The sequence below is a fragment of the Bombus pyrosoma genome, linkage group LG15 (assembly GCF_014825855.1).
Source record: "Bombus pyrosoma isolate SC7728 linkage group LG15, ASM1482585v1, whole genome shotgun sequence".
NCBI lineage: Eukaryota > Metazoa > Arthropoda > Insecta > Hymenoptera > Apidae > Bombus > Bombus pyrosoma.
In genome coordinates this window covers 883,107-910,841 of record NC_057784.1, presented here as the reverse complement: position 1 = coordinate 910,841, position 27,735 = coordinate 883,107, and the positions used below count along the sequence as shown (strand labels likewise).

Sequence of the window (27,735 nt, the reverse complement as noted above, 5' to 3'; positions counted from 1 at the left end):
TGCCCCGAGTATTTTGAACGATGATATTCAAGATTTTGCACTTAATCTTTGCTCTTTAGTCTGTATCTGAAAGTAAACTGCTCCGCATAAAGTTATTTCCGAAATTTATTATTACTACATCAAATTAATATTATCGCTACGTAACTCATTTACATAAAATATGGGTGCTTCTACGATCGATAGTAAGAATCCTTTACTCGAAACATTAAACGGTAATTCTCATAGTAGCGAATGTGTAAAACGATAAAATGTATCTCATGATAACATATTACGAAAATGTATCAACGAGATACCGTGCGTTCGGAAAAGCAGGCGAAAAGCGGCGCTGGAAGAGAGCAGAAAATAGGGATATCGAGGAGGCCTGGAAGCGTGGGAGGGGCAACGCTGTCGTGGTAAACTTCCCATTATCCTACAATGTAACAACGGATCGCCGGCAGGCGTAACGGCAAAGTAATTAAAACTTTCGTTTTATTTGCATTATCTCATTGTTAGGCGTCGTATATTCTAATAATGGCGAGTTGTTAATTGCAATTAGGCGCTGGCTCGGCTCACCCTACCCTCTCTTTCTTTTCTGCCGCTTATCCGCCATCTTTAATCCTCACTCGTTTTCTTCGTTCTTTCTCTTTTTTTTCCCCCTCTCATTCCTATAGATAACGTTGACGAATGATCTGCTCTTTCGTCTGTCCTTTCTTGCGACGACATCGATTTCGATTAATCTTGCGCATTCAATTCGAGTCAATTGACTTAATTAATGCGTTGCCCCTCGGTCCCTGTCGTCGAGAAAATGGAGCGAATGCTGCTAGGATTAGTCGGGGAGACGAAAGACACGACGCAAATTCACGGACACGAGATGTTGAAAGTTCATTCTTTCGTTATCTTGTCAGTAATTAACGGACGAAACAGGATGCGACCGAGGAGACCTGTCTTGTGCAGCTTCCATAGCGGAGAAACCCGACTATTCTCGCAGTATCGACGGGCCAAAATATAACGGTTCCATGAAAGTTCGTGAACGGTTGTAAGTCATCCTTCATTCTTTATCGCTATGATTAAACTAAAAATGACCGCAACCATACATGGTCGAATTAAAAAGAACGCGTTCATTTTTCCGAGCTTCTTACCAGAAGAAATGTAACCGCGTTATTGACTGCTTTCGATACTCGTTCGTTATCTCGTTTACGATCAGTCGTTACTGAAAAATCACGTTCTTCCGTAAAGTATTAGAGAAATTTACTCGAGCGATTTCACGGAGAAAGATCTCTTCGTAAGGGGTGATTTTTACGTACTTTAACGCATGTAAAAAGAAACCATCCGTAATCAATGGTATATACCTTGTACGACGTAACAACGAAGGATAAACTCGTGTCTGGACATTTGGGAGCTGGATCTACAATCTTAGGACTACAATCATTCGTGTTTACAGTCAACAGTTAGACGTTGATGAGTGTTTTCTACTTACCTTCCCTCTGCGTGGGTGCCACGGCGGTCATCGGCTGAGGAATAGCTTGAGGAAACTGGCCGTAGACGGCGGGATAAGCTGCGACAGTAACAAATAACAAATACATCATGATGTGTCCACATCTATACACGTAGTGCATGCTGTTCTTATCGTTCCTATTTCGTTTCCATAAAACACAGCTTCTCGTGGCCATCAGTGTTTTTTTTGGTGTAAAATAAAAGTAAAATTATGTTGCGTTGGGGACCTTTTGATTTCTCACACAGTGATTTACGTTTCCCGTGCGATTGCTCGAGTCCGATAAAATAAGAAAGACAAAACGATTTTATAACAATTTTAGATCGTATGACAATGCGTACAAGATATTTATATCGAAGAATTCGTATTTGTAAGTTATGCTTTGCAACGTCGGCGTTGATTATTTAAAGCTGATATCTGCCTTGGCGCATGATTCGGATTAGAATGTCAAATGATTGATAATTTTCGTCTGTCGGTGTTTGAGCTTGACACGCGGGCAAATTATTTTTTAACTCGACCCAAGCCGGACAAAGATGCTGAATATTTTTGGAGATCAAAGATTAACTCGTATACCCCTATGTATGCTGTGACAACGAATTATAATTCCAGGAAATACAACAGCGTAAATGTAACAAGCAGCAACATTAATAAAAGGTAAACTGCATGGTCAACGTCAATCGAGTTAATGCGAAATTGCATTGTCGTCAGCAGCGAGTCGAGAAATAATTATGGTAGAACGGTTTATAATTCGTTCGTAACAAACGTGGATGAACAATGAAAACACTGCGTTTAATTCAGCAGAAACGCGGAAAACCAAAAGAGAAAACTGAACGCGATACTTTGCGAAATTATGGCCACGGTTCGTCGAATTAATGAGAAGAGTCTCGGACCGTCAGGTGAACTCGAAAGTAAACGAAAAAAAGTCACTAGACGAGCAAGTCTCTTTTCCATTAAAGCGTCTAGCTGCGTTCGTTGCGGTGTTTTCCACTACAACGATATCCGACCCTCAACGTTCTCATCGTTCCACGACTTTTAACGCGATACTTTTGTATTTTGCAACGCTCCTGTCCAATATTACCGACATTAACTGTCACGCGATATCGCTTCAAAGTCCCGTTACCCGTTCTGTCCGGCCTCATTATTCCGTCGAGCACGCATATCGCGATTATCAAAACTATACGTGCGCGTAACTAAAGGCCAGTTTAAATCAATGTTTAGAATGCAACGATGTTGAAAAAAAAAAAAAAAAAAAAAATATTGACGGAAGGGAGAGGGCCTAGCTGTACGATAATTGACTAACTAATCATTTCACCTGTATAGCCTTACCTCGAATAAGATTCAGTCGTAGAACTTTGTTCTATCGTCGTTGTACTATCGAGTTTAGGCGGGTTCAGTTAGGCGGGCAAAGAAAAATCGTACAATATTCGAGATTACGTGTTCGCTGTTACGAAACTATTCGAGATACTCTCGAGATCAGGCATATTTATATCATATAAATACGCGTTGAAGTTGTAGGTTGCAATGGATAAACGAGCACTTTACCGCATGATATTAGAGAAAAGCAATTATAACGGCATTAATTATACCTTGGCAAATATTTAAAACGCGCGCGATTGATATTTGTTTGTGACGGATAAACGTAGAGAGGGATGGTCAGCGGGGGCGGAGTGAAGGGGTTTGGTCGTTCGCTCTCAGATCAGAAGAGGTAAATTTTCGCTTGGAAATTAATTATTTCCGTGCAAACATTGCTTTAATATATTCCGATTGACGTTACCGGAGGTTTCGGTCCAACGATGGTCCGACGTTTGGCGTATGAAATAAATACGCCATCATACGTCGGTTACCATTCGCCCGGATAGAGGGACACACGATATTTCGGATTGCTTTTTTTCCACTCGCTGATCTCCACGGCCTGTGTACACTGGACGAAAATACACAGAAAAAGAATATCCTATTTTTGAGTCTTTGGCAAACACGGGAAACCAGCGCGGTCTCGGCGTACGGACGTTATACCTCAAATTTGATGAATTTCTGCCAATTCCGCGTGCACGTATAGAGGCAGGAAAGACACATGGGTAGAAAAAGGGGGCCTCTCCCCGATGCTAATAGACGACCAACCGAAAAAGAATACGGGATGGCGGACAACGTAGTGGAAACTTGTACAAAACTACGTGTAGCGTACGCTACACCAGTCTATTTCTATAACCACTAAAAACTGAGCAATCGGTCTAAATTTTGCATGTTACGAGGATGAAACGAAAAAAAGAAAGACTTTCTCTTGTCGTTATTTTACGTTGATCGTAAAAATATGTAACAAATTAGAGCTCCAATTAGACAATTCAGTCTTGTAAATTAAAAGAATATGGCTAACTCTCGCTATACGATTCCGCGCAGATTTTCGACGCGTATATTCCTACTGAAATATTTGTTATGACGACGGATTTTTGCCGGTTTTTCGCTGCTTTGCAGTCGATAATGACGCGCGCTCATGAAACTTGGCGCTGGTGAAACAGCAATTCGAACGCTCCGTTATTAATTTAACCATTGGGACAGAGAATTCATCAAACCCCCCTGTGTTAATTGCTAACGGTGAGCGGAACGAATCGAAGTATAGTTATACGTCGTGTCGACACGCTGATTAGACTGAAACGGAATCGTCCATTTTGATGTTGGTTATTGGATTATGATTCCTGCCGGTGTATCGCACTTTGATGTAACATCGTTCGGTTCTTCGACATCCTAGCCGATTACATGTCGGCGTGTTGTCTGCGTTTTGATGAACATGCACGATACATGATGCGCTTAAGAGTTAACAATATATAATGTACACGACGCCTATATAAAATAACATCGAAGATACACTGTAGCAGCACACCAGAAGCATTATATAACGACACGATGACGCGACACGTCTATATAATATGCTTATACGTTATAATATATACGTAATGATCATAATGATAACGATAAAACATTTGTGCTCTTGTACATGTGTATAGATATGTGCATGTGTATATATATATTTATATACATTTTCGTATTATATACGTATATAAATGTACACATGCGACCATAGTTACATGCAACAGCCAGAAACGCGATCAGCGGAATCGAATTTTTCAGAGTTAAGTGCTCGAGTGCTCGGATAAAAGCATATTAAAACCGAACGTTCCGATTCATTTGCTCTTGCGTCTTTAGAATCTATTTCCCCTAACGAGACGTCCTTTGAAAACATGGATATCGTTCACCGAATAATTAATTCGACGTAAAATATCGTCCACTTAATGTACGATCTCGTTGAAAAAGCTGAAAGTACATCTAACAACGAACAGAATTACCGTTTTGCGAGACTTCCACGGTAGGATCGCGTTTTCCCGATTGCATTGCTGAAAGTATCGTATTCATGGAGAAACGAAAGCTTGGATCATGCATATAAGTAATAACATTTTCGAATAATATCTCGAGTTGAATAGCCAACGCGATAATTTTCATTCGATATTTTCCTTTTCTTTTCTCTCGGCTAAAAAAAAAAAAAAAAAAAAAAAACTCGTTACAGAATCCGATTTGGATCGCTCTTTCGAGGCTAGCTTTGAGCTTCGTGCTGTTATCGAAAAAGCACACTATGAAATGCGTTCGCTAAAGTTCCGTGAAAACTCTTTGCAGATACGAAGGCTTGACGGAATTCTCGATAAGACGAAGGGAAAAAGTAAATGGGGAAGAAAAAACTTACCGACACCGGGGTAGGGTTGCATTCCAGGATACGCGGCGGCATGCTGGAGTGCCGCCTCCCCATTGGGCAGCCCTTGTGCTGGAATGGACAGATGGAGGGCATCTACACTTCAGTAAGCTCAGCTCTTATCGAGGACGGACCTATGTCTAGGGCCCCTGTCGCAATACGTACTGACCAATCGATATCGCACGGTATCGTGTATTCTTGGATCCCTCGTTAGCTTAATCCGATTCTACAGGTATGCGTAAGGCGAAATGGGAAATTCCGATACGAGATTCTAAGATTTCAACGTTACGTTAACATTCGTTTCGCATCGAGAAGCGCGTGAAAGTGTATTACCCGTGTTATATTCACGCGACGTGATCTTAACGCTCGCGTACATAGGTCCTTTGTAGGAATATCGTTTCAAAATTTACCTCCCGATTAATACGTTCGTACGGCTTTGCTACAAATATGGGAACCAAGTACCTTTAGAAGGAGCGTGTTAATCACTATTAATCGTTGATAAAATACGTACACGTGTGTTGGAAATTCTCTAAACTAATTCTCAACTAAAGCCCGATATTTAACATTCGCGTATACGACCTTCGCTCCAGCGCCCACGTGAAATAGCGAAGAAAAAGAGAATGGGTAAGATTTTTTCCCACTTGGAGAGAAAGAATCGAGGTAATGTGGTACGTGTCTAGGGCGAGGTTACTCGGTTCTCATAGCAAAGGCAAAATAATAAAGTCCAGCGTCGATTGGCCGAGCATTGCGCAGGGGCGGCACACTGCGCCTGAGTTGATACTCACGTCCCGGATAGGTCTGCGGTATCCCGTTGGTGTAGACACCAGGATCCGAACCTGCTGGTTGACCATTCGGTGTTTGTGCAGCCATGTTGAAATTGGGCATCGTTGGCGATGGTAACGACGGTATCGCCCCGTTAACCGGCTGCCCTGTACCGGTACCTACGAGCAAACCTGATCAGTACACACCGGTTACCCTCTTGCTCTTACAACACCGACCTCAGTCACCCTCCCGACGCGCGACATCGGATCGGCAATGATCATGCTTAGCTAGTTGCCCTCTCTGTACATCCTGTCAACCGATTTACGGTATATATTTACGGTATATACTGTATAATTGGAAGGACGTCAGATCGAGTTTGCGGATGATCCGTATGCCTCGCGTCGCGTTTGAGGGTCCGTATGATCTGCAGATTGCCGGAATATTGATCCGATTTTAGAGCTAATAACGACTCACGGTAGAATACTGTTCCACGAGTTAATGATCCGGTCTCTAGGCAAATCGACTGACTGTTTTCTTAGGATGATTAGATCGGTAATCCGTACCGAAGATCGCTATCTCGGTATCTGCTTAACGTCTACCTTCGATGTAGCGCGTTTCAGCAAGTACGAAAAGTAAACGAGCATTCGGGTGTACGTATCGGTGTGTTGTTTGTAAAGGTGAGGGGTAACGACTCAAAGTTTCGTGCATATTTTAAGCTCCTCAAACGATAGATTGTTGGCTCAGAAATGAACCATTATACCCTTTAAATAGATGTGTTTCGATCACGAATAATCGTTTTACGGTTCCGTCATTTATTACTCCTACTCTGTTTACTCTTACAGCTTCATTATTGGTATTTAATAAATTCCACAAATTATTCCACGTTCAGATACATTAACATCTCGTGCATTAAATATTTTTCCAATCTCACGCATGCTATTCCGCGGACTCTGTTTTGTCCTGTTTCACGGACTGAAAATTAGAATATGTTTTTCAAGAAAATTATTTGGAACACGCGAAGATAGGTTCAAAGGAACAAGCGAAACGTAACGATGAGAAAACGATAAATAAATTAAGTTTACTAATACGTGAAATCAAGCGCAGTTCAAAAGTCGAGTAATTCATCGCGTATCCATAAATTCGTGGAAATCCATCGAAAATCTTTTCAACTACATCCATCGTCTTGTATAAGGTACTCTCTGCGGATGAAAAATCCATAATGACAGGTACGATGACGTCGTATTTCAGTAGAAATAAAAGCGCAGAAGCTTGGCAATCTGCAAGGCTGGTAAGCGGAGGAAAGATCAGAAGTAGGTGGAGAAGAAATAAAATATTATTTCCCTATCAAAGGGTATTACGTTTCGCTTGACGAGACTCGACGTATACCAGAGAGCGCTTGTCGAGAGCCGATTTCCGTGCTTAGTTTACCTGCCTCTGCTATTTCGTTCCCTCCTCTTGTGTACGCGTTGAACGAATGAGAGAAACCGGAAAAGAGAAGACAGCGAAAGAGGCGAAGAGGAGGGAAGGAGGGTTAGGAAAAAGGGAAGGAACGGTGCTACTTTGGCTTTTCCTCCTTCCCGTTCGCGGCGAGCTTTCGATAAAGTTTCGCGGTACTGGCAATATCTTTCGCTCGAGTCACGCTCGGTGAAAATGTTGTATTGATTTATGAGCCGGTTATAAGGCAACGGACTGTACACTCTTGCTGCCGCGAGATCTGTGGAGGAATAAACGAGGGGAGAGCGGGATAAAAGAGGGGAGATAAAGAAAGAGTTTCACGTCAGTGAAACTGGGAAATTTCCCAACAAAGTGTACATACGTGCGTGTATATTTGTGGAACTCGAGTTAAAGTTTTTCCCTCGCGTGTCCCATTTCTTTGAAATAATTTTCCGGAAATCGCAAGTTTCTCTTTCTTCTTGTACTTTGAAAGATAATTCGTTATTCCAAATTAAATACTGTGAGTGATACACAGAGACTGTTTAATGCGAACGTGTTTAAAATATCGACGTTCGATCTGTCAAAAGAAAGAAAGAAAGAAAAAAAGAAAAAGGACCAAAAAAGGGAACATACCAGAAGTCGGTGGAACCACGGGATTTGGCATGCCATTTAACGCGTGCGGTAGTTGCCCAGCACCGACCAGTGCCGCCATTGGGTTGATGTACGTCCCTTGTGCTGTCGCAGCAGCCATGAGAGCTGCTTGCTGCTGTAAGTAGAACATTTATATCGAAAATGTATTCAAGAAAGTGCGTTCTGTTTGCATTACTGCGAGCTAGTTAAGAAATAAAACTTTAGTACTAAGTAATATTTCAATGGAAATTTAGCGGATAAATGTTACGTACACAAATTCCAATACAGATTAAATGCATAGATGCATAGAGGAATCTAAATGTCCGAATATATGTATATTATCGGAAATGTTTTACAGAAAAATGAAATTAGCACGATAGTATTAAGTATCGTCGATCGTTTTTAACGAGAACCAGCCAGACGGGGTAATATGGTAACGCGAGAACCATTAACCATAATGTGACCCACCTGAGCATAAGCGCCGTAAGCGCCGAACTGATTGAAAACGAAAGGGTTAAGGAGGCTCATGTTCCCAGCCATTTGCTGCATGCGTCTTAGTTGTCTCTCTTTCTCAGTATCTGCGAACTTTACCACTAAGCTGGATGACGCTCCCTGAAACAAATCATTTCAATATGTTGGTTATCTGTTGTAATCAATATCCGACAAATATTATGGAGGAAATAATTCTAAAAATATAAATATTCGCGGTTTATTTGGCCAAATCGGCAATAGTCTATAGAAGACCGATGCGAGAAGGCTGCTATAGAATCTATCGTTTTGAGGATTACGTTGCTCACAATGTAAATTGCCATGCTATGACAAGCAAGTCTGAAATGCAAGATCAGATACTCCTGTCGGACGTGCCGGTTCGTAATTTCCATGAGACGAAGCGACGCTGTAGCAAGGGGATTACCGTCGCCGACGTAAAGCCGCATAATTTTCTGGAACCTCGCATTTTCTTCGTGACCGCGTGCGCGTTTCTCATCCTCTATAAATTTATAACACGTAGAAAATTTGATAATAACATCGCTTCGACAACGGACGTGATTATGAAAGAAAATTACGACCGTCTTTCCCCTATTACTTATTGGAAATTAATCGTTCTACCAGCAAACTCGTTTCCATTAAACGTGTGTACCAATTTCCTTTTAATACCTACCATTTGATTCGTAAAACATGAAAAATTTTGCCCGCCCAAGATAATATTAAAATGGAGTGAAAGCAAAGCAAAATATAAATTATTTTGCGTAACCATTATGAGAAGATATGCTACTAAAAATTGGAAAGAATTCTCTTTTCAGGAAATACAGTAAAGTGATATTCTATTTCTAAATTTCATTTATAGCAACAAGAGAAACTATGTAACTGTATGATAAGCCGAGGAAAACCGAATAAGCTAGGATCTATTATACTTGATTATAGTAGGAAATCTCGGAGTGTTCTACAAATAGTTAGCGTAAGATCTTTTTCAATGGAGAAGACGCGTCTCCTTTTGAGATGTTTACGAGGATACGTAAGACGATGATGTTCTCACCACGTCTAAAATATAAATGGAAAGGCAACAGGTGGCCAGTGGCCATTGTGGCTGCGGAGAAAAGCTCAGCTTTCGAGGTTCTGGTGATATATTATATTCACGTCATCAATGCAAATGCTGGGCGTGTCTGAGTTTATATAACGACGGTAATATTGTAACCCGTTATACGCTCGCTGAAATTTCCTCTTCTTGTCACGCGATTTTGCACGGTTTATCCATCTATTTCTTTCCTCTGCTTGCCAATCTTTATGCTGGTTTCATTTCATCTTTCGTGGTCTTGTGTTTTCTTTCGTAATTCCTTTTCAGCCATTTCGAACGTATAGTTTTACTCTTCAATTTTTAACAGAGTATAAACATAACTAATCGAGTATGCATAATGCAGAAAATATTGCCTGCACGACTATTCCGATCGTCGTTTGACGATAGTTATGACGAAATTACATTTTGTTAATATATTGTTATATCACAAACAGAAGAAACAAAAAGAAAAAGGAAACTGGACCAATAGAGGAAGAATACGAAAAGACAACGTTGGCTGTGGTAGTTAAAGCGAACCTAAAAATCACGGGTTCGAATTTCGATGGTCGGATTTCTTCCTGTTACGAGAACGTTTTTCTTCCGTTTTACGAAATAATGTTTCCTCGTGTACAAATACACGGTGAAAATTAAAACGAAGCATTCTAAAACCCACTGTCTAGGAGTCGAAACATAAAGTTGATGATAATTTTAAACAATCGTATTTTCACTCTTTATTTCGAAGTCGTGAAAATACGGACAATAGTGCGCGGTGTATAATATCAGCTTAAAGTGGTCCACAATTATATATAACCGAAGCTGTACAGAATGCTTTTAAAATGCTCCTAAAACTGTACATGATTCGCGTTAAAGCACGTTTATACGTTTGGACACGACAATGACACGTGTCCTTGTGTATTAGAAATCATGGGCAATCATTCGCGTAACTTTAAACACCGAATGGAAAAGGACGATCCAAGAATTGGTCGAATCGCTCAACCATACATTATAATCAGTGACGATTTTCCAGGGAGTGTCATCGATACTGCCAAATTGTACGAAAAGGATATTGTGTTCGCTGTAAAGAGCGTTTTGTTTTTATTATTTTTGGCGTCGAACATTTCGGGAAAGGTAGAAAGGTAGAATATACGTGGATTCGAAATTTGCAAAACTTTTTACGGCTTACTTTTACCTTCTTTTACGTCCCTTACACAGGGTCGTTAAATACCGCTGACAAAATTAGCTCGTATAAAAATTTATAGATTTGATGGGGTAACATAGAGTTAGGCGTTGCCGAAACAAAGTCGATTTGATTAGAACCTTAGGTTTTTCGGACGAGAAAAATTAAAATATCTTGTACTATCTGTCAGTTCCATTGCTTTTTGTTATATACATACATATGTATAATAGTAAATTTTTCATTTTGCAGAGGTGTACACTGCTGCTATATAAATTAAATAGCAAAGTAATAACCAGGAGTATACGTGGTACATACTACTTTCCAATTAGCTTTGGATGAAAAATGGATGAATCGAATACATTAGCGGTTCACCAAGTTCGAATTCGTAGGACACGTATATTAAAAGCTTTCAAACGGTGTGACATTATTCGTTTGGTACTGATTTTCATTAGCATTTTACGCGAAGTACCACTTAACTGTTGGTCACACGTAGCTACGTGGAACGCGATCGGTGTTCCGCGAAGGTTACAGAAGAGAAAGAGCAGAAAAGGAAACGACTGGCTCGCAATTATTAAAAGTTTCGTTTACGGCCAAGTCGAATAGGGCCAAACGCGCGTATAACCGCGCGGCGTTCCAAGGAAACCAGAATCCGGCCGCAGTTTACAAGGCATAAAAGTTATGCGGGTTTCATGGTTGGATACAACTTTCCACATTACTGTAACTAATATCAAGAGTATCCGGCGAAACTCATACGTGTTATTTCTCTTCCCTTATTCGAGAAATTCTGAAACTCAAGTTAAAATATCTTTAATTTTGACCGCGTTTGGTGAGAAGCAGTAATATCGAGGATCGTATTATTATCGACGAACATCGTTGCTCCGACGAACGTCTCCAGAAACGTTTTATACATTTCTTTCGAACTATCGCTAATTATAGTCCACTCGCGCATCGTTTTTCCATCGGTTTTAACAGACAGAAAAAGATCATAAAACGAGATAATTTTGAAATAGCTTGTTTCGTCGGATTATGTCACGGTAACCAGTTTTTTCCTCCTAGGCAATGGCGGAAGGATGCACCGGGGCAATCTCAGCGTCGAGGTCATTGACGATGGGAAAATTCGCAGGGCGAAAATATTCAGGGGCGTTCCTTCGTAATACTGGGAAAAATATCGACAGGCTAGAGAACGACCGTAAAGAGGAGAGCAGGAGGAGGAGTGGGGAGGATATTTTGTATTCTCTATACAGGCGAAGCCGCTCGAACAACTCGTTATGCGCCGTGAAAAGCATCGACGCGTGTTGTTGAGGAAAATAATTTGTCTCGCGTCGACAGCCTCGAAGCGTGGAAGGCCTTCTCTCTCTCTCTCACACACACACACACACACACATTCTCTCTCTCTCTCTTACTCACTCTCTCTGCGTAGCGATGGCTGGCTAAGTCGCGTGGCATATATGACATTTACACAGGGCGCACGTGCACATCGATATACGTATAGAGGCTGACAGACGGGGCGAGAGGAGGGGAGGGGGGAGGCAAGAAGGGTGCCGAGGTCGTATCAGAGCCAGTGAAGCCGAAGCCTCATTATTGGGGGATTACGGTTCATTAATTCCGATCCAACGTTCTGAACTACACGCGAAAAGAAAAAGCCACCCCAAGCGATATCACCAGGAGAACGTTTGAAGCTTCCACTCCTCGTCTCGTTATGTTTGTACACTTTACCGTGTAGGTTGTCTCTTTAAAATCCGTGATACAAAAGCACAGTCTCGTTATAGTGCCGAGTACAAAGTCTTCGTTACACGAGGCTCAGCGAGATGAACTTTATACAGTTGAAACAGTTCTCGGCTTTTGTAACGTTAGATCGTCGGAAACGAGTCGAGCATCGATGCTTCTGATTCTTTCAAATCTGCTTTCTCGCTTTGTGTTTAGCGACATTGTAAGTTTGATGAAACTGTTCCTTTATTCGCGTTACATTGCGTCACGTTTGTTAACGTATTTGTTCAATTTCAGCCAAATGCATTAAAAATTTGTAATCTAATTAGCTATTAAATAGTAATAATTTGCAATTATAATAGCGATACACTTTTTATCGTAAAATTAAGAAACTTCAAATTACAGAACATAACGATTCGCGATAAATAAGTACAAAATAAGTACATATTTTAATGGACAGATAGTGTTCAAATACACTTCAATGCCCGAGGATGAGAGACGTATCGGAATGAATCTTTTAGCCAAATTTGCACGATCAGCAAATTCGATGTAAACCAAAAAATCCCTTAGTCGTTCGAGATTGGTAGAATCTTTGAAAGTAAAGGTACGGCTCAGAGAACCGCGATATTGCAGCGGACCTGGCAACGGAATGAAGCAATTACGTACTGATTGGAGGTTCTCCCGTTAGCTGCACCATCACACTTGCCAATTCGCCAGCTGGTAATTTCAATAGATACAACTAGAACCGCAAGACTGGCCGGAACGCCGATTGCCTCTTGTCCACGTGATTCTCTGTTGGAATCCGAATCGAAGGGATGGATCTAAACTATCCAATTCTCCGGTGCATTTCAAATTACAAGTTTTGCGCTTTAGCCTGCCAGAGAAAAATCACCTGACTTAGCACTTTTTCCATTTCGTCTCGTTATATATCGGGATAACAGGTGAAAGGATCTAAGATATATCAATGAGAAAAGTAAAAATTACTACCTCTTAACGTTCGCCTCGTACTTGTTAGATTATAGAATTGTTAAGAACATCGCGCAATATCCTACAACGACGAATACATTTTTTGTCCGTGGAAATTAAGTTGGAAAGACGGTGAAGGGATTTCGTTTCGATTATAAAATGGCGATATCAGTTTCTGCTCGAAACTCGTGGATGATGTTTCGGTAAGAAGGGTTCCCCTTAATTACGAGGGTAGCCCCGTAAATTTGGAGAGCAATCAATTCAAGGAGACGTAAATCCTATCTGCAATAATTTAATCTTCACTCGTTAAACGTACCCGTAATAACTTTACTTTTCAGTCACGTTACATCCCACGTAACTTGCTGCAAATCGATTGTCTATTTTTAAGCGGAAGCTTAGAGATACCGGTTTAATTCGCTCCAATTCAAATTTAATCACGATAATAGGGATATTAAGGTACGCTCCTTAAGAACGGTTATCCTTTGGGTAGAATCGAGGGGTATCGTATCTTCGCGTTTCTTTCTTTCTTTTCCACCTTGCTTTTCTTACCCACGGGATTTGGTCTCCTGTTCTGACTCCCGATAGAAAAGACTCGCCAAACAAGTAACAGTTGTATAGGAGATAAAAGCAATGCAATTACGAGGCCGCCGAGGGAATTACTCAGGGAATGTCTTTAATTAAATGTTGGAAGCAGTTTCCGAGCCTCCGTTAATGCAGAGACAATTTCCTTCCATCCACATTTCGCTCGTTTCCTCTCGAACAGAAAGGAACATCCGCTAAGGCTCCAGGGCTACTCCCCACCATCGATGCTACACGTCCATCTACAACACACGCTTCTACTTTTCTCGGTTCTTAAGATCGCGCACCTTATCGCACCTAATCGCGCGTGTCGATGTTTTTATCAAAAGATCTCTCGTCCAATCAAATTCAAATTTTCTTCTTCGTCGTGATGATTTGGCAACTACATTTGCCAAAGAGAAATATATAATTATTAGTTTATCATCGCTGATTATTGAGAATGCTGTGCAAAGTATAAATCGAGAATTAGAAGTAGATTCGTTAAGTGTTCATCCTCAAAATACGGTAGAACGTCATGAAACAAATGAGTGTGTTAGTGAGAGTGAGCGTTGCTCGTAAAAACCGCGGTACAACTCGATTACGATAAGTGCGATAATAGTACATCGGTTATCCATTATCCGGGTAAATCTTTTAGATGAAAGGGTCAAAGAAAATACAGTATTATCTCTCGGCCACTATGAATTATTATACAAATACTCGTTCGAGAATCTTATCCGAAACGATTATACAATAAATTCTTTTCTACTATTCGATAGATTTTTGTGTATTTATTGCGATCGTTTGTCTAAAATTGAGAAAATTCGGCATTTCAGTGATAAGTAATTTTGCCGACAGAATAGATTGAAAAGTATCGGAAATATGAAGCGTACGCGAGGAACAAGACGTTGTTTAAATTCGTTCCCGCACGCGTTTCAGTATGGAAGAATAGCGGGGGGGGGGGAGGTGGTGGTGGTGGTGGTGGTGGGAGTCTTTTTATTCCGAGCACTTAATTTCCGAGCGGTGGCAGCACGCCCGAGGGTTGGCGAGGAAAATAAAAACGGAGCAACGTTACGTAAAATTCCTACACTGAAAACGACTGTGTTACGTTCTGGCACGTTTTAGCCAGCACCGTAGCAAAACACTTCTCCCGTACGTTTGCTTTTATTACGAGGCATTTCAGGAGTTTGCAGAACCATGAGTGGGTGAACGGAGAGCATACCGCGGGGAGGGTTCGCGAGCGTGTCGTGAGGCGTGACAAGAAATGTCACACGCTTCAGAAGATATAACTACGCGTGAGGCCAGCGCTTGCTCGCATTCCACCGGTGACACGAACCGCGAGAGACGGACCGCGAACCTCACAGAAATATTGAGCCCCAGGAGAAATATTGCCCGCCGCGTGACGCGTGAACACCCTGTCAATTCGAGTAGAGCAAACCGCATTATACGGCTCGATGAGCTTCCAGAAAAAAAATGATCGGGGAATTTGTGCGACATGGCTAGTAATTTTTCACGGTAATAACCCTGGTTTAATGATCGATCAGTTGATATCCATGCTATGATTTCGAAATTGACCCACCCCCGATACCAACAGAGAACCCCCCAGAGAAATATTGTTCCTCCACAATATAGATGTAAATTCAGCCCTTTTTGACAGGAAAACGATTGATTTTCCAAGCATTGCTTTCAAATTGCTTCTTTTCACATTCATATTATGCAAACTTCTAAATATGTACCTCTTACATATTTGAACGATGCCAGGCCTTCTTTGGCATTTCAACGGTATGTCAAAAGTTTTTATGTACTTTAGAAAGTTATATATTAGAGGAAAATTTTGCTTCGGAAATAGTTAGCTATATCGAAAAAAAAAAAAGAAAATGTTGAAATTCATAGTTTACGAATCGAACGGTGATCGCATGATAGAGTTAAAAATATAATATTTTTATGCTGACCGATTGATAGAAACTTACAACGTTTTCACTGAGAAAAACGGATTGCGAAAACCGTAAAAATATTGCTCCGTAAAGTTACTGTACGAATCCCGTCGTCTATTCGAGCAACGTAAATCATATTACACGGTTACTGAATCCGAAGTGAAAAATGTTTACAGAACTTCGGCCGTATAAAGTAGCAGTTTTTTTTCGCTGGAAGAAAAACTACAGTATTGACATTGCGAAATATTAACCGCAATAGTCGCGCAAAGTTACTCGATGAAAAGAAATATTATCGCGTGATCCGGTACAATAGACTTTACAATTATTGATATACGGACACATCCAAGGATTTTCTATTTCTTTAAATTAGTATTAAAATCTAAACAATTAAGTTACTTTTTGAGTAAAAAATAATTATTATTATTATCTTCTACTTTTACCTCGTATAAAACTCATTCATCTTTTTGTGCATGTAGTTTTAAAACACATAAACAAAAAATCGATGATATCTCTTTTATAGAAGAACACCATAAAAGCTGTATTACCGTGATCTTCAATTTATGTACTACATGCTTTTGATAACACGATATAATCCGAATCCAAAATTATTATTATTATTATTACGAAAGATACTATAGCATCGATATTATGAAAGCCATTTCCTTCTATCTTTGTTTACATCCAGGCTACAAAATCTCTGGCAAGAGTTTTACGTTTAAGCATATAATACGAGTGAATTTTCTATACATTATGTCATCGATTCTTCGCCGATAGTAGAAATATCGAACATTTCTGTCAATACGCGTTTTACTGCACCAAGTTTTACTACGAGAGCAGCAATTTCGTTGAAGTAACGATAATAAATTTTCTATAGGATATAAAGATACGGAGCCAAAATTGTGTGGAAAGATGTACAGGATCGTGTGCGTAGATCTTAAGCTTAAGATATTTAGCTTAAAAAATTACAAGGCATTACAAGCGACGGGGATAGCTCGAAGAACGGAATAAAGTATAAAATTACGAGTACAAAATTATCATCTACATTTAATATTGTTTTATCTTTCAATAAAGAAAATTTAAGGCAGGATATTTCGAGGAAGGTACATATTTCTAACCGTACACAAGTAGCGTACCCGACTCATGGTTATACCGAGAATATTCTCGTTTAACAAGGACAAAGTTCGAGATTTTCTCCTCCTAAGTTTCCTGTGTCTGCCCTTGGTTCGTTCTCTTTCGATATAGAGAGTCCTTGGAATGTTCCGGCCTGAGATCTCCAATATCTGCGAGGCCCCAACGCTATTCACGCATCCCTCGGTTTAACAGGCCTTAATCATCATAAGGACCTTGCTCCAAGGTCTGAACGTTTTCGTCCTATGACCAGTTAGCTTGTATCCTGACGCATTCCAAGGATATACCGTATCATCGTGCCACTTAATCACTCACTCCTTATGCGAGCGAATGTGTCTGTTAAACGTTTTGCTTAAGTACCAAATACGGGAGATATTTAGTTGATCGAATGTGTATAATATTTTGATGCATAGGTTTTCCACTGTTTGTTGTATCTCTACGCTCGTGAAAATTCCCTTTGCTATCGCTACTAACTACTTAGGATAAGGTATAAATTTCTATCTCAATTTGATGATTGCGCGTGTCAGTGTATAAAAGAATCACATCCGCATGCGAGTAGACACGAGAAACTAGATCGAACGCAGTCGAATTGAATTATCCTTACAGCGTTAGGATGTCGTTCGCTGTGTATTATGTGAAATATTCCTGTAGAACGATTTCATTGAAATAATTATTTACCGAGAGGACGAATCGTTCATTTTATAATATTTTCTTTGATAAATTGCGTGAATGTCGAATGCCAAAACTTTTCAGAGACAATATTCGTACTACGTTTCGGTTTAGGAAGGAGAGTGTTAAGTAAAGTGACAATCTCTCGCAAGGATTTAGATGACAAAGATAAAAGAAGAATGTGTTCTACAAGGGTTTATACGAAAAATGGATGGACGATAAAATTTTAATATAACTTCAATTTAGTAGGTTTAACGAGGGTGCCGCGCCGTTCCGTCGATTATGAGCGTTTCTACGAGGCTAATAAATCTAGAATCGTCCTAATGAAACGGCAAACTGCGTGTCTCGTTCCATCCTACGTTTTGACACTGCCGAGCCACTCGATGGGACGCGATGAAATCTCGTAACGTTGGTATCAAGATTTGCATAATTCGCAGTGATAATTAAGCGATCTGCATATTACGTTCCGCGCCATGTCAGTTTCTCTTTTAAGGGCAAATAGTCCCTGGCACGATCCTAAAGTTCCCCTTCTGTACCCACAATTTCTCCTCGTGTTTCGCTATTAGATTAGAGCGTTGTAACGAGTAATATTCACGTAACAGCCTCGCATCTGTCCCCGCCGCGCCCTTCGGCTACGATGCAATTCGTGATTTCATACACGAGGCACACGCGTGACACGGAACGCGAATTTCTCGTTGATATTGGAAAATACGGCACTGTCCTTTTTTTCTTCACCCGCCGTCGGACTGATGGACGGCGAAACAATTGCCGGATACATCGGAAAATATCGGGTGTATATGGACTTTCAACGGTTCTCCTACTTCGTTGCATTCGTTTCTTTGTACGTCCATGGTAACACGAATTGCACCGTGTGTATAGTTCACAGTTATGAAGTTTCTCTACGATTTTATGCGATCGGAAATGTTCTGTTCGTGTTTCATTTACACGAGACAGAGCTATGAGTCAATGAGGCGAAGAAAGACACGGAAAATAGAGGACATTTTCTTTCTTTTTTTGTAAAATCTCCATATAATATAGCGTATCTAACGAATACACGGTTGATATCGCTCTCAATTTTAGTAACGAAATTTTAAAAGTGCAAACTTGGAGTGTCCGTCGACAAGCAATCCATCATACACCGGCTGTTTCCGAGGGTTTTCGGCAAAGTTTTGAGTAAAGAATCATGCGAATAAATCAATATTTTGATTAAAATGTAGCTAATGGTATACACTGTCAAAAATGACTTTTAATCGTAGGACGAAGATACATGCTGCGTCTCTACAATAGTACGAGATAGAATATCCAATTCTGTCATCGGACACGTTGTGCGCTTCTCATTATCCAGTAGTATCTTTCTGATAGTCGACGTTTCCATCATTAATCGTCGAGCCGTTCTATCAAGCGTAATCCTAATGAACGAGTCCAACGCCAAACTTCGACATGTCAATAAATATGAGCAAATAACTGCAGTACGATAATAACGGCGATATTGGAGGAGGAATGTTGTATGGTCAAGTTCGGCAAGCGGCTTTGCGAACTTTCACCAATCAGCAGGTGGAATCCCGAACGAAACTCACTGACAATTCAATTACAACTGGGAATTCCTGGTCCGACCCTAAGCTGAGAAAGTTTGGCGGTTTGATAGAAGCCATAGGAGATTCAGCGACGGAGAAGGAGGTAGTCCACACTTCTCCAAGTGTTATGCAGATTTCAGTTTGGCCAGTCATTAGATTGGAACCACGGTATGTTTGCATGCATGACAGTCATTACGAGGGTTGTCCACCCTATACAATTTACCTGTTCCATAGAACGGTCATCCATGAATCCGTGATACGCACTCGTCGTTTCTATTACTTTCAACTCCATTTATCGTCTTATGCGTACTCATTTGCTTTCTAATTTCGTTCATTTACGTTTACGAAATTTTCTCATTGAGTCATTGATGCCTGTCTATGTATATTTAGCGTATAATCGTTCAATTTGACACGAACACGATAAAATCTTAGATACCTCCGTGAAGTTTATAGATATTTCTTTGTACATTATTACTTTACCGTATCGGTTGGAAATCAATTCGTACGCTGTTTAAGAAAAGCACAGCGGCGATATCGCTGCTATTATTCTGCATATAGCTTTTCATTAATCTAAAGGAGACTGTTTCGTTGCTGCTCAATAGAACTACGTGTTCATTGATTTCATAAAAATTTCAAAGCGTTTTACACCAATTTCCCATGTGTTTAGAAAAACAATAGCTTCCACTCACCGGCATAGTTTGGCTACCGTGTAAGGTATTGATCGCCGCTAGCGCTTCTTGATGTGATGAAAGTTTCACGAATGCACAGCCTGAAATAGAAAGAGAAATTTCGTTAATATTCGATATGTGCTCGTGCGAAACGAACGATTAAATGATTAGCGTTATTGGCGACAAAGATTTTCGATTATCCGAGCGATACTGATTTGTCCGCGGTTTGTTTTTACGAACGAAACTTGAAAATGTACGCGCGTTACATTCGACACTGGTAAAAAAAAAAAAAAACGAAAATCGTTTTATCCGAAGGGAGAATACGCGAAGGGAGGGCGAAAGAAGTTTCGTTTTCACCATTGTCACAGAGTCGAGACCATCTCTAACGATGATGGAACGATTAATCGCCCCTACTCCCTGCTACGCGTGCTTATCGTTTATAGTTAGATGGAGACGCGAAGACAAAGAACTCGAGGGTGCTTTGAAAAATTGACGCGCCAGCGGAGCGCAACGTGCACTTAATAAAAGATGTTTACCACGAACGGAGAAACGCTCCGTTATCCAGGACACCACTCCTGGTTTCTAGCAATAACGGTGCGTATCACAGTGAGCAAACGATCCTGAAAAATTACTTCTATCTACGATCGTTCGCAAAATAATCTAGAATACTTTGTCACACTCGTGGGGAACGATTTTTAAAGAAGTAAATACGTGGTATACTATTTAATTAGTTCACTTCTATAACCGCTATCATATCCTTCGGTCATGTTATATTACATAGATAAAATTTTCTCTCGTAAAGGAATATATTCGATGTTCCAAAGCTATTTCGGGTTTCAGATTTCGAGTCGTATTTCCTAATTAAAAAAATGTTATTTGCCGAAGACAAACTAGGAAGATCGTTTTGATGAATTAATGAAACGATTTGCACGGCTGAGGATATTTTGAAACATCAAGGGTCAGTTTTATCGGATATATGTATAACAAAATCCTTTGCTATTTAACCGTTTCTGCCAAATTCGCTGTGTTTTACGGAATGGGAATTCGTACAAGAACGGCGAAGAATGTCCGAAATCGGAGATAAGAGCGATCCAAAGTGTAGGTAGGTGGATAAGATTTTCTCGCGACTCAACCCCTACCGTTCACCGACATCGCAAGAATTTGTCCGAGCTTGCGAGCTTGTTCTGGCCCATCCCGCTATTCCTTCTTGTGCAAGCGAAATCTCCGACGAGGCTCTCGAAGACGATGCGCTCTTGAGATTTTTCTCCGCCGCTTTGAAGCAGACGGGTAGGAAGGTCGCGCGGAAATAAAAGAGTCGAATTTCTCGAAAGTCCGCGTTCCTATACGTATAAAGGTTCGCGCATATGTATTTTCTCTATTTCTTTCTTCGTATACACACGTATACGTGTTCACGTGCGTACGTATGCCGTTAAGAGCACGTATACACGTATAGCGTACTTATATACACATGTGTCTATGCGACGCGTGTGTTCGTACGTGTATTTGCACGTGTATCTATGTTCGACGAAGCGGCTCCTTCTCGCCGGCTCGAAAACTATGTTTGCCCCCTCGAACAACGGCGAACAACAAACACTGGACAAACCGCTCGGCCCTTCGCCGACGACGACGATGTAGACTGGTTTCGTGGATCTCTCTCCCCGTTCCCATTTCGTCTCGAACCCTTCGTCGACCCCTTCGCGACCCTTTCCTAGACCCATCCGTTCCACTGTTCTCTCTTCTCTTTCCCCTCATCGCCTGTGTGCCACCACAGCCGGGTTCGAACCAATCGATAACGCCTGCGAGACTTTCCACTCATATATTTGATTGCTCGGCAAACATGTCTAAGTTTATTCTGCGGCCCCCCATCCCTATCCCGTTCACTCCCACCGGTCGTCGTCGAAGCGCTAACGCGCGCTGCTTGCGCCAGTGTACCGGCGAACGCTAGACTTTCCGATACGTTGGAAACTCTCCAAGGGGGGATGATGCGAAACCAACTTTTCTTCCTTTTACCTCTATTTTTTTTTTATTATCCTTACGCTCGGATAATTTGATCGTATTAGAGCAACGTGTTTGTGGCCGTCAATGAAGACGCGATAATTGAAAACCGAGATGACTCGTCGCATTTCAATTTAGACCGGAGATAATCTTTGACTGCGGTTTCATCTTCGCGGTCAATTTTCACTGCTGCCTTATCGCGCTTGATTTCTCAAATTGAAAATCTAGTTTACATGATTATTTATCTCATCCCGGTGTCGATGTCGCTTATCTCGACAGTAATTCCACGGTAAACTCATCCTTATTTGTTTTACCATAGAAGTAGGACCATCGTTAATGCAATGTAAAGATATAATACAATAGTGTGGCCGACAAACGGAGTGCTTTTGTTTTTATGCAAACTCAAATGAAAAATACGCTGCTCGAAATGTTGTAAACCTCATGGCACGTACGTTCGAATCGCAAACAAACAGCGAAATACACAGCAAATCAATGATGTATATTTGTTTCTACAACAGTTGGAAGTGAACCGTGCATGGTCAACATTATCATTCATTCACGGTGTACTGAAATTTTAAATGACAATAATTACGCCTGTTCAGAAAAAAATGTACGGTTCGAAATGTTAGACGAGCATACTCGCATTTTATTAACCTTACGTAATCATACGTACTTTATCGAATTTTTATTTTTATACCGAAGCAAAGGTATTTCGAGAATCGTTCAAAAGAATGCGGCAGAAGCTTTAAAAAATGTAAAGCAATTTAATTCCAGACTGACCACGGCATTACTTTACTATACTTTATTCTTATTAGATAGTGGTGTTCATCGACGTATAAACTCTCGTTAAATTTAATTATTACGTTTCGTGACACGACGTGGAAAGAAATTTCGTTTTCTAGTTTAATTAAGAGTTCAAAATAGAAATAGAGCAGGTAATTTTACAAGCAATAATGTACAAGCAATAAATATCCCCTAAAAATAGTATCATTTGGATAGGCGTTTGCACGCAGCTCCGAACACGTTCGGTTAGTATAGGGGTTGTCGGCACGCGCCTGAACGTTTTCGGGCGTTTCTGTGTCAATGGGCGGGGTTCCTCTTATTTCGTTAATAGTTTCGGGTCACTAGCTAAATGAGAAAAATAGGCTAGTGACCATGGGAAACGCGCAGCAGGGCGCGAGTATCTGGAATAGGTTACACAAGATTTAATATCAAAGCGTTCGTTTTATTTTGTTTGCCTTGATATATTTAGAGAGATTTCCTGATAACGCGAAACGGCGTAACGATAATATATGCACAGCGGAATGAAATTTCGAAAGTTCGATTAAAGCGATTATCGTTCAACGATATTGCATATTGATCGGTGAAGTGCATTGTATTTCTGGCGTTACTAATCCGTTTTAGAATTTGATAACGAACTACTTTTGAGTTTACGTATCTTTAGATCTGATCGTTCCTCTATCTATTAAACGATCCTCTATCTATTAAATGATATGTTTAAATCATTTGATACGTAAAAATGACGAAATTAACTTTCGTACGATGGAAATCATCGCAAAGAGCACTCTGGTCCATTGTTCATTGTGCGAAATCACGAGACACTTTTTGGTATACGAAAGAGTAGAAAAGAGCAAAACGGGGTTACGTGTAAATCGTTTGAACATATGCTTGATAACTACCGTTTGAGTTACCGGCATGACATGTAGCTTGTGTGCTGACACCGGGAACCGGGACCAAACGAATCAATTTCATTGATGAAGCTACTAAATCCGGCGCGGGTTGAGCGCGAGCACTCGTAATTGGTACAACGATCGGTTTGGTACAAAGTACATAGAGCAGGGATGCGTCGAAGCCAGAAACGAACTAAAAAAAAAAAAAAAAAAAAAAGAAAGGAAAAAGGAAAAAGGAGAAGGATAAAAACAAAAAAGCAAACGCGTAAGTGTACGGTTCATACGCTTATTCAAGGTAGGAGAGAAATAGTGAGACAAAGAGAGCGTGCGGGACAAGCGAAAGCAGAGGTAGGATAAGGGGCGGGATTAAAAACGCTGACAAAGTTACTAAACACTCGTGTGCTCAGCCCTTTTTATATTCGCGAGATGAAACCAGGGTTCGCGGGGAGAAGACGGGAAGGGGAAGAGGAGTCAGAGAGAAAGGGTGGAAAAAGGGAACAGGGAGAAAGGAAAAAGGACGAGCATCGAGGCTTGCAGGAGCTCTCCAAAGCCTGCGGAAAGAGAAGCGCAAATGCAAATGTAAACGTCGAGGAAAGGAGATACAGAAAGTGTGGATATAGTATATGGCGGCAAACTAGGAATTCGGTATAAGAGATTTGCAGGTTTGCCACAGGGTAGGCAACGGGGATAAGAGGAGAAGGGAGGAGAAAGGGGGAGGAAGGGAGAAGCAAGACATGTAAATCCAACGAGAGATGAACAAAAAAATATAAAAATGAATACTGTGACCTTTACAATGGAGAATGGACGAAGATGGACAAGGTTCGAGAAGTCGTCTCTTCAATTTTTTTATGAAACTAAAACCTCCTTTGTGTGCCGTTCTCGTGAAGCGTAACACTTTCTGGCATAAAGAGTACTTTGAAAAGGAGCTTGAAATATTGTTTGCCTGCTGTGAAAGCACTGTTCTATCGTGAAAAAGTATTCTTATACTCTGAAATGAGTTCCTGCTAGTACAAACGAATGTTCGAAATAAAATACATATGTAATACACCTTTGATCACGATGCACACTTGATTAAAAATAAATGTAAGGACGTGTCCTTTGTTAGAACAATATCGTGAAATTTTATGTATAATATTTCCATTTTAGACGCAATGCTATCGTTCCTCTATTACAATGATACTGATAAACTCAAGATTTTCGAGTCGCACAGTTTTATAGTAACTTTAGAATTTCCTACTCTCTGTTTATGACAAATTCGAAAGTACTGTATTAACGTTAAGAACGTATTCGCACTGTAAAATCGGTCAACCACGTTGATATTTTATTAACATACCTAAAACCGCAATTAATGGAAAAGATGTTATCGGAATGTTATTTTATCGAAGACATACCTACTTCGACATCGCAACATCGATTTTGGGTTTCGTTCGATACAAGAATTTGCTGTGTATTTGCAGAGAAATAAAATAAGACACCGGTGTAGAATGCAAGAAAACGTGCAGTACAAGCCGAGAGATGGTAAGTATAACGTGGAGACACGAAATGCCATTGTAATACGGACAGGGGCGAATCCCGAAGGGATGCAGAGAGAGGTAGAGAGAGAGAGAGAGAGAGAGAACGAAAAAGAAGACGGAAGAAAACAAAGAGGTAGACACGTACGAGAACGAAAGGGACGTGACAACACCCGGAAAACGGCATTGCCACGCTGTTATTACGAGAAGATAAATTTCCTACCGGAACGTCTCTCTTTCTGCATTCCGAAAATATCGCCATGTCTCTCATTTTCGGTGGCACTCAGGCAAATCACATTCTACTTACGTAACCGCTGGACATTTCTTCCGCCGCGTCTATTTTACGTCTACTTTATCACACATAGAATCATAAAATGTAACGATATTTTAACGAAAATATCAAGACTGAAGAGTTACAAAGAGATCAGAAAATCGTCTATTCTGTTACGAATTTTGATCTTACATCAGACGACCAAACAGTTAACATCCACTTAAATTCACGATATTGAACACTCGAAATTCCGTTGATACCAAAACTCCGTAACGTTTGCGACGAGAGGCGAAAGTAAAAAAAAAAAAAAGAAAATTTATTGGGAAAATCTGGAAGTGCTTCTTCCGCGATATTAAACATCCGAAGTGTGTCACGTCGAAAGAGAAAGATAAGGAACTGGCAAGGAAAGTATGCTGAAGCATCCCTTTACGGTCGTTTTGTAATTGACGGGAGCCTATGCCCGTTGGGAGTGGCCTTTCCAGCAGATTCATCTAGATTACAGTGCAAAACTACTCTCCGCTTGGCGTATTTACCCGGCATTAAATTACACAGACGGTCGCGCGCGTCGACGAGGGTTGAGCGTCGTTCGGCGCTTTACCGGTTTACTTTCATCACATCCAATATTGATCACGTCCAACGTATACGCTTTATTTATGCAACGCAGCGTATTGTTGTAGCGACAACTACGGAAATCGTGTCCCGGTTTGATCAGCGGCATCGCATTTACTTTGGATTTTGTCGAAGCCTTCTCTTGTTATCTTTCTGGCTACCTCTGGCATTCAGCTCTGACCAAGGTTTAACGCGTTCTTCGATAGATCAATTGTGATCGTGTTGCGAAGAAGGTCGGTCTCTGCCGAGCACGTACCTAGAAATAGCGATTTAATCAAACCGCCGGTCTTTCATGAAATCCTGGTGGCAGTGAAACTATCGCAACTAGTAAATAACCGTTGGCCATTCTCTTTTTTCACAAAGCTGTTACACGCTATTCCTATTACCATTACGTTTCGGAATATGTAAATGACGCACGCCCGGCAGAATTGAAATCAAAATATTCATCGCGCGTAATATCGATTTGGCCGGATTCGCTTTCTAAGAATTCGAATACGTTCCCTGGAAAAGGTAGCATTCCGCTACAGCTTCGACTACGGAAATCGGGAACCGCTTTGATCCGAGTGTCGCGTTTACTGTGAATTTCGTCGAGGCTTTTTGTCGCACCTGTTCAACCCTTTTTTCCTTTTTTGCTGTAGCTGCAACAGATGTTTCTTGAATTTTTTAAGGGTGTGTAAAAGGAATACGAGTAAACGCATACGTACGAATAAAAATCTGCAAATATTTCTTACAAATTTTGCTCGGCACGTGCGACGACTCTGTAAAAATAAACCCGAAGTTTGTTATATATATTCCAAAGGAATTTTTACTTTTTCTGAAAACAAAATTTCATATTCATTCGACTGTGTACGACTATGCACTTCATTCTTCAAAATCGTACACGATTTTTACAATAATATCTCGAAATATATTTCATGTGCGCTAAAATGTCCACGGTCTTTACGGACTCGTCAACCGTTCCATTAGATTTCTAGTTATAGAGTGAATGCACAATTTTCGAAATACCACGAGTTCGTTACGGTATGTTGCGCAATTCGCTCTCGAGTAATTCCGGGTAATACCAGTAATCATCCTGTCATCGAGTTAAGCTCTGACAAGCTCTCGATGTCTTTCCGTTCGCGGTTCAGATCTAAAATGGCGGTTGTCGGAACATAGGGTAAGGTTCCCGACTTCCCATGGGGAATCTCTGTTTTTCTTGTTCGAACGCGGCAAATACAGCCCATACTTTTCCCACCCTTATCGAATTCTCCCTACTTCTTTCTATTTCTTTTTTCTATCCCGTCATAAGGCATCTTTCGTTGCTAGTTATTTTTCGTAACAATTATCATGACTTTGATTATGTCTATATATATATATATAACTTATATAATTTCATATTTTAGCAATTACTTAAATTAACGACGTGCAAACGCAGGTATTAACACATCGGATTGCTTAGTGCAATCACGAAAGAATCTACGAAAGATTAATTAATAAAACCGGGGTTCGGTTCCCAGTCGATTTACATAGTAATATCCGGCGCCTTTGCGTACAGACGGTCGATCCTAATTTGAACGAAGTTCAAAGTGAAAATTTCCCGTCGCTTCTGCACGATTGCACTGATTTTCTGTGTGAGCAGAGTGGGATCTGCACGCGCAAATGGGCGTGCAGAAATGACCAAAGAGAACAATAAGACGGGAGCTTTAGAAAAGAGAAAGCGGCATATTGTCCTTTGGA

General features: G+C 40.7%; 1 protein-coding gene across 16 annotated transcripts in view; it reads right to left on the bottom strand.

The window, feature by feature from the left end:
* LOC122576008 (CUGBP Elav-like family member 4) overlaps positions 1-27,735 on the bottom strand; it is a 557,322-nt gene that overhangs the window by 23,679 nt on the left and 505,908 nt on the right. For 11 of the 16 annotated variants that reach the window (XM_043745684.1, XM_043745682.1, XM_043745677.1 and 8 more), the window contains 6 exons: positions 19,985-20,064; positions 8,502-8,645; positions 8,037-8,169; positions 5,993-6,160; positions 5,202-5,303; positions 1,457-1,534 (listed from right to left, as the gene is read on the bottom strand). In XM_043745684.1, coding sequence (XP_043601619.1) covers positions 1,457-1,534; positions 5,202-5,303; positions 5,993-6,160; positions 8,037-8,169; positions 8,502-8,645; positions 19,985-20,064 — 705 coding nt within the window. The remainder of the gene's footprint in view (positions 1-1,456; positions 1,535-5,201; positions 5,304-5,992; positions 6,161-8,036; positions 8,170-8,501; positions 8,646-19,984; positions 20,065-27,735) is intronic. The other 5 variants (XM_043745688.1, XM_043745694.1, XM_043745683.1 and 2 more) reach the window with 4 other exon arrangements.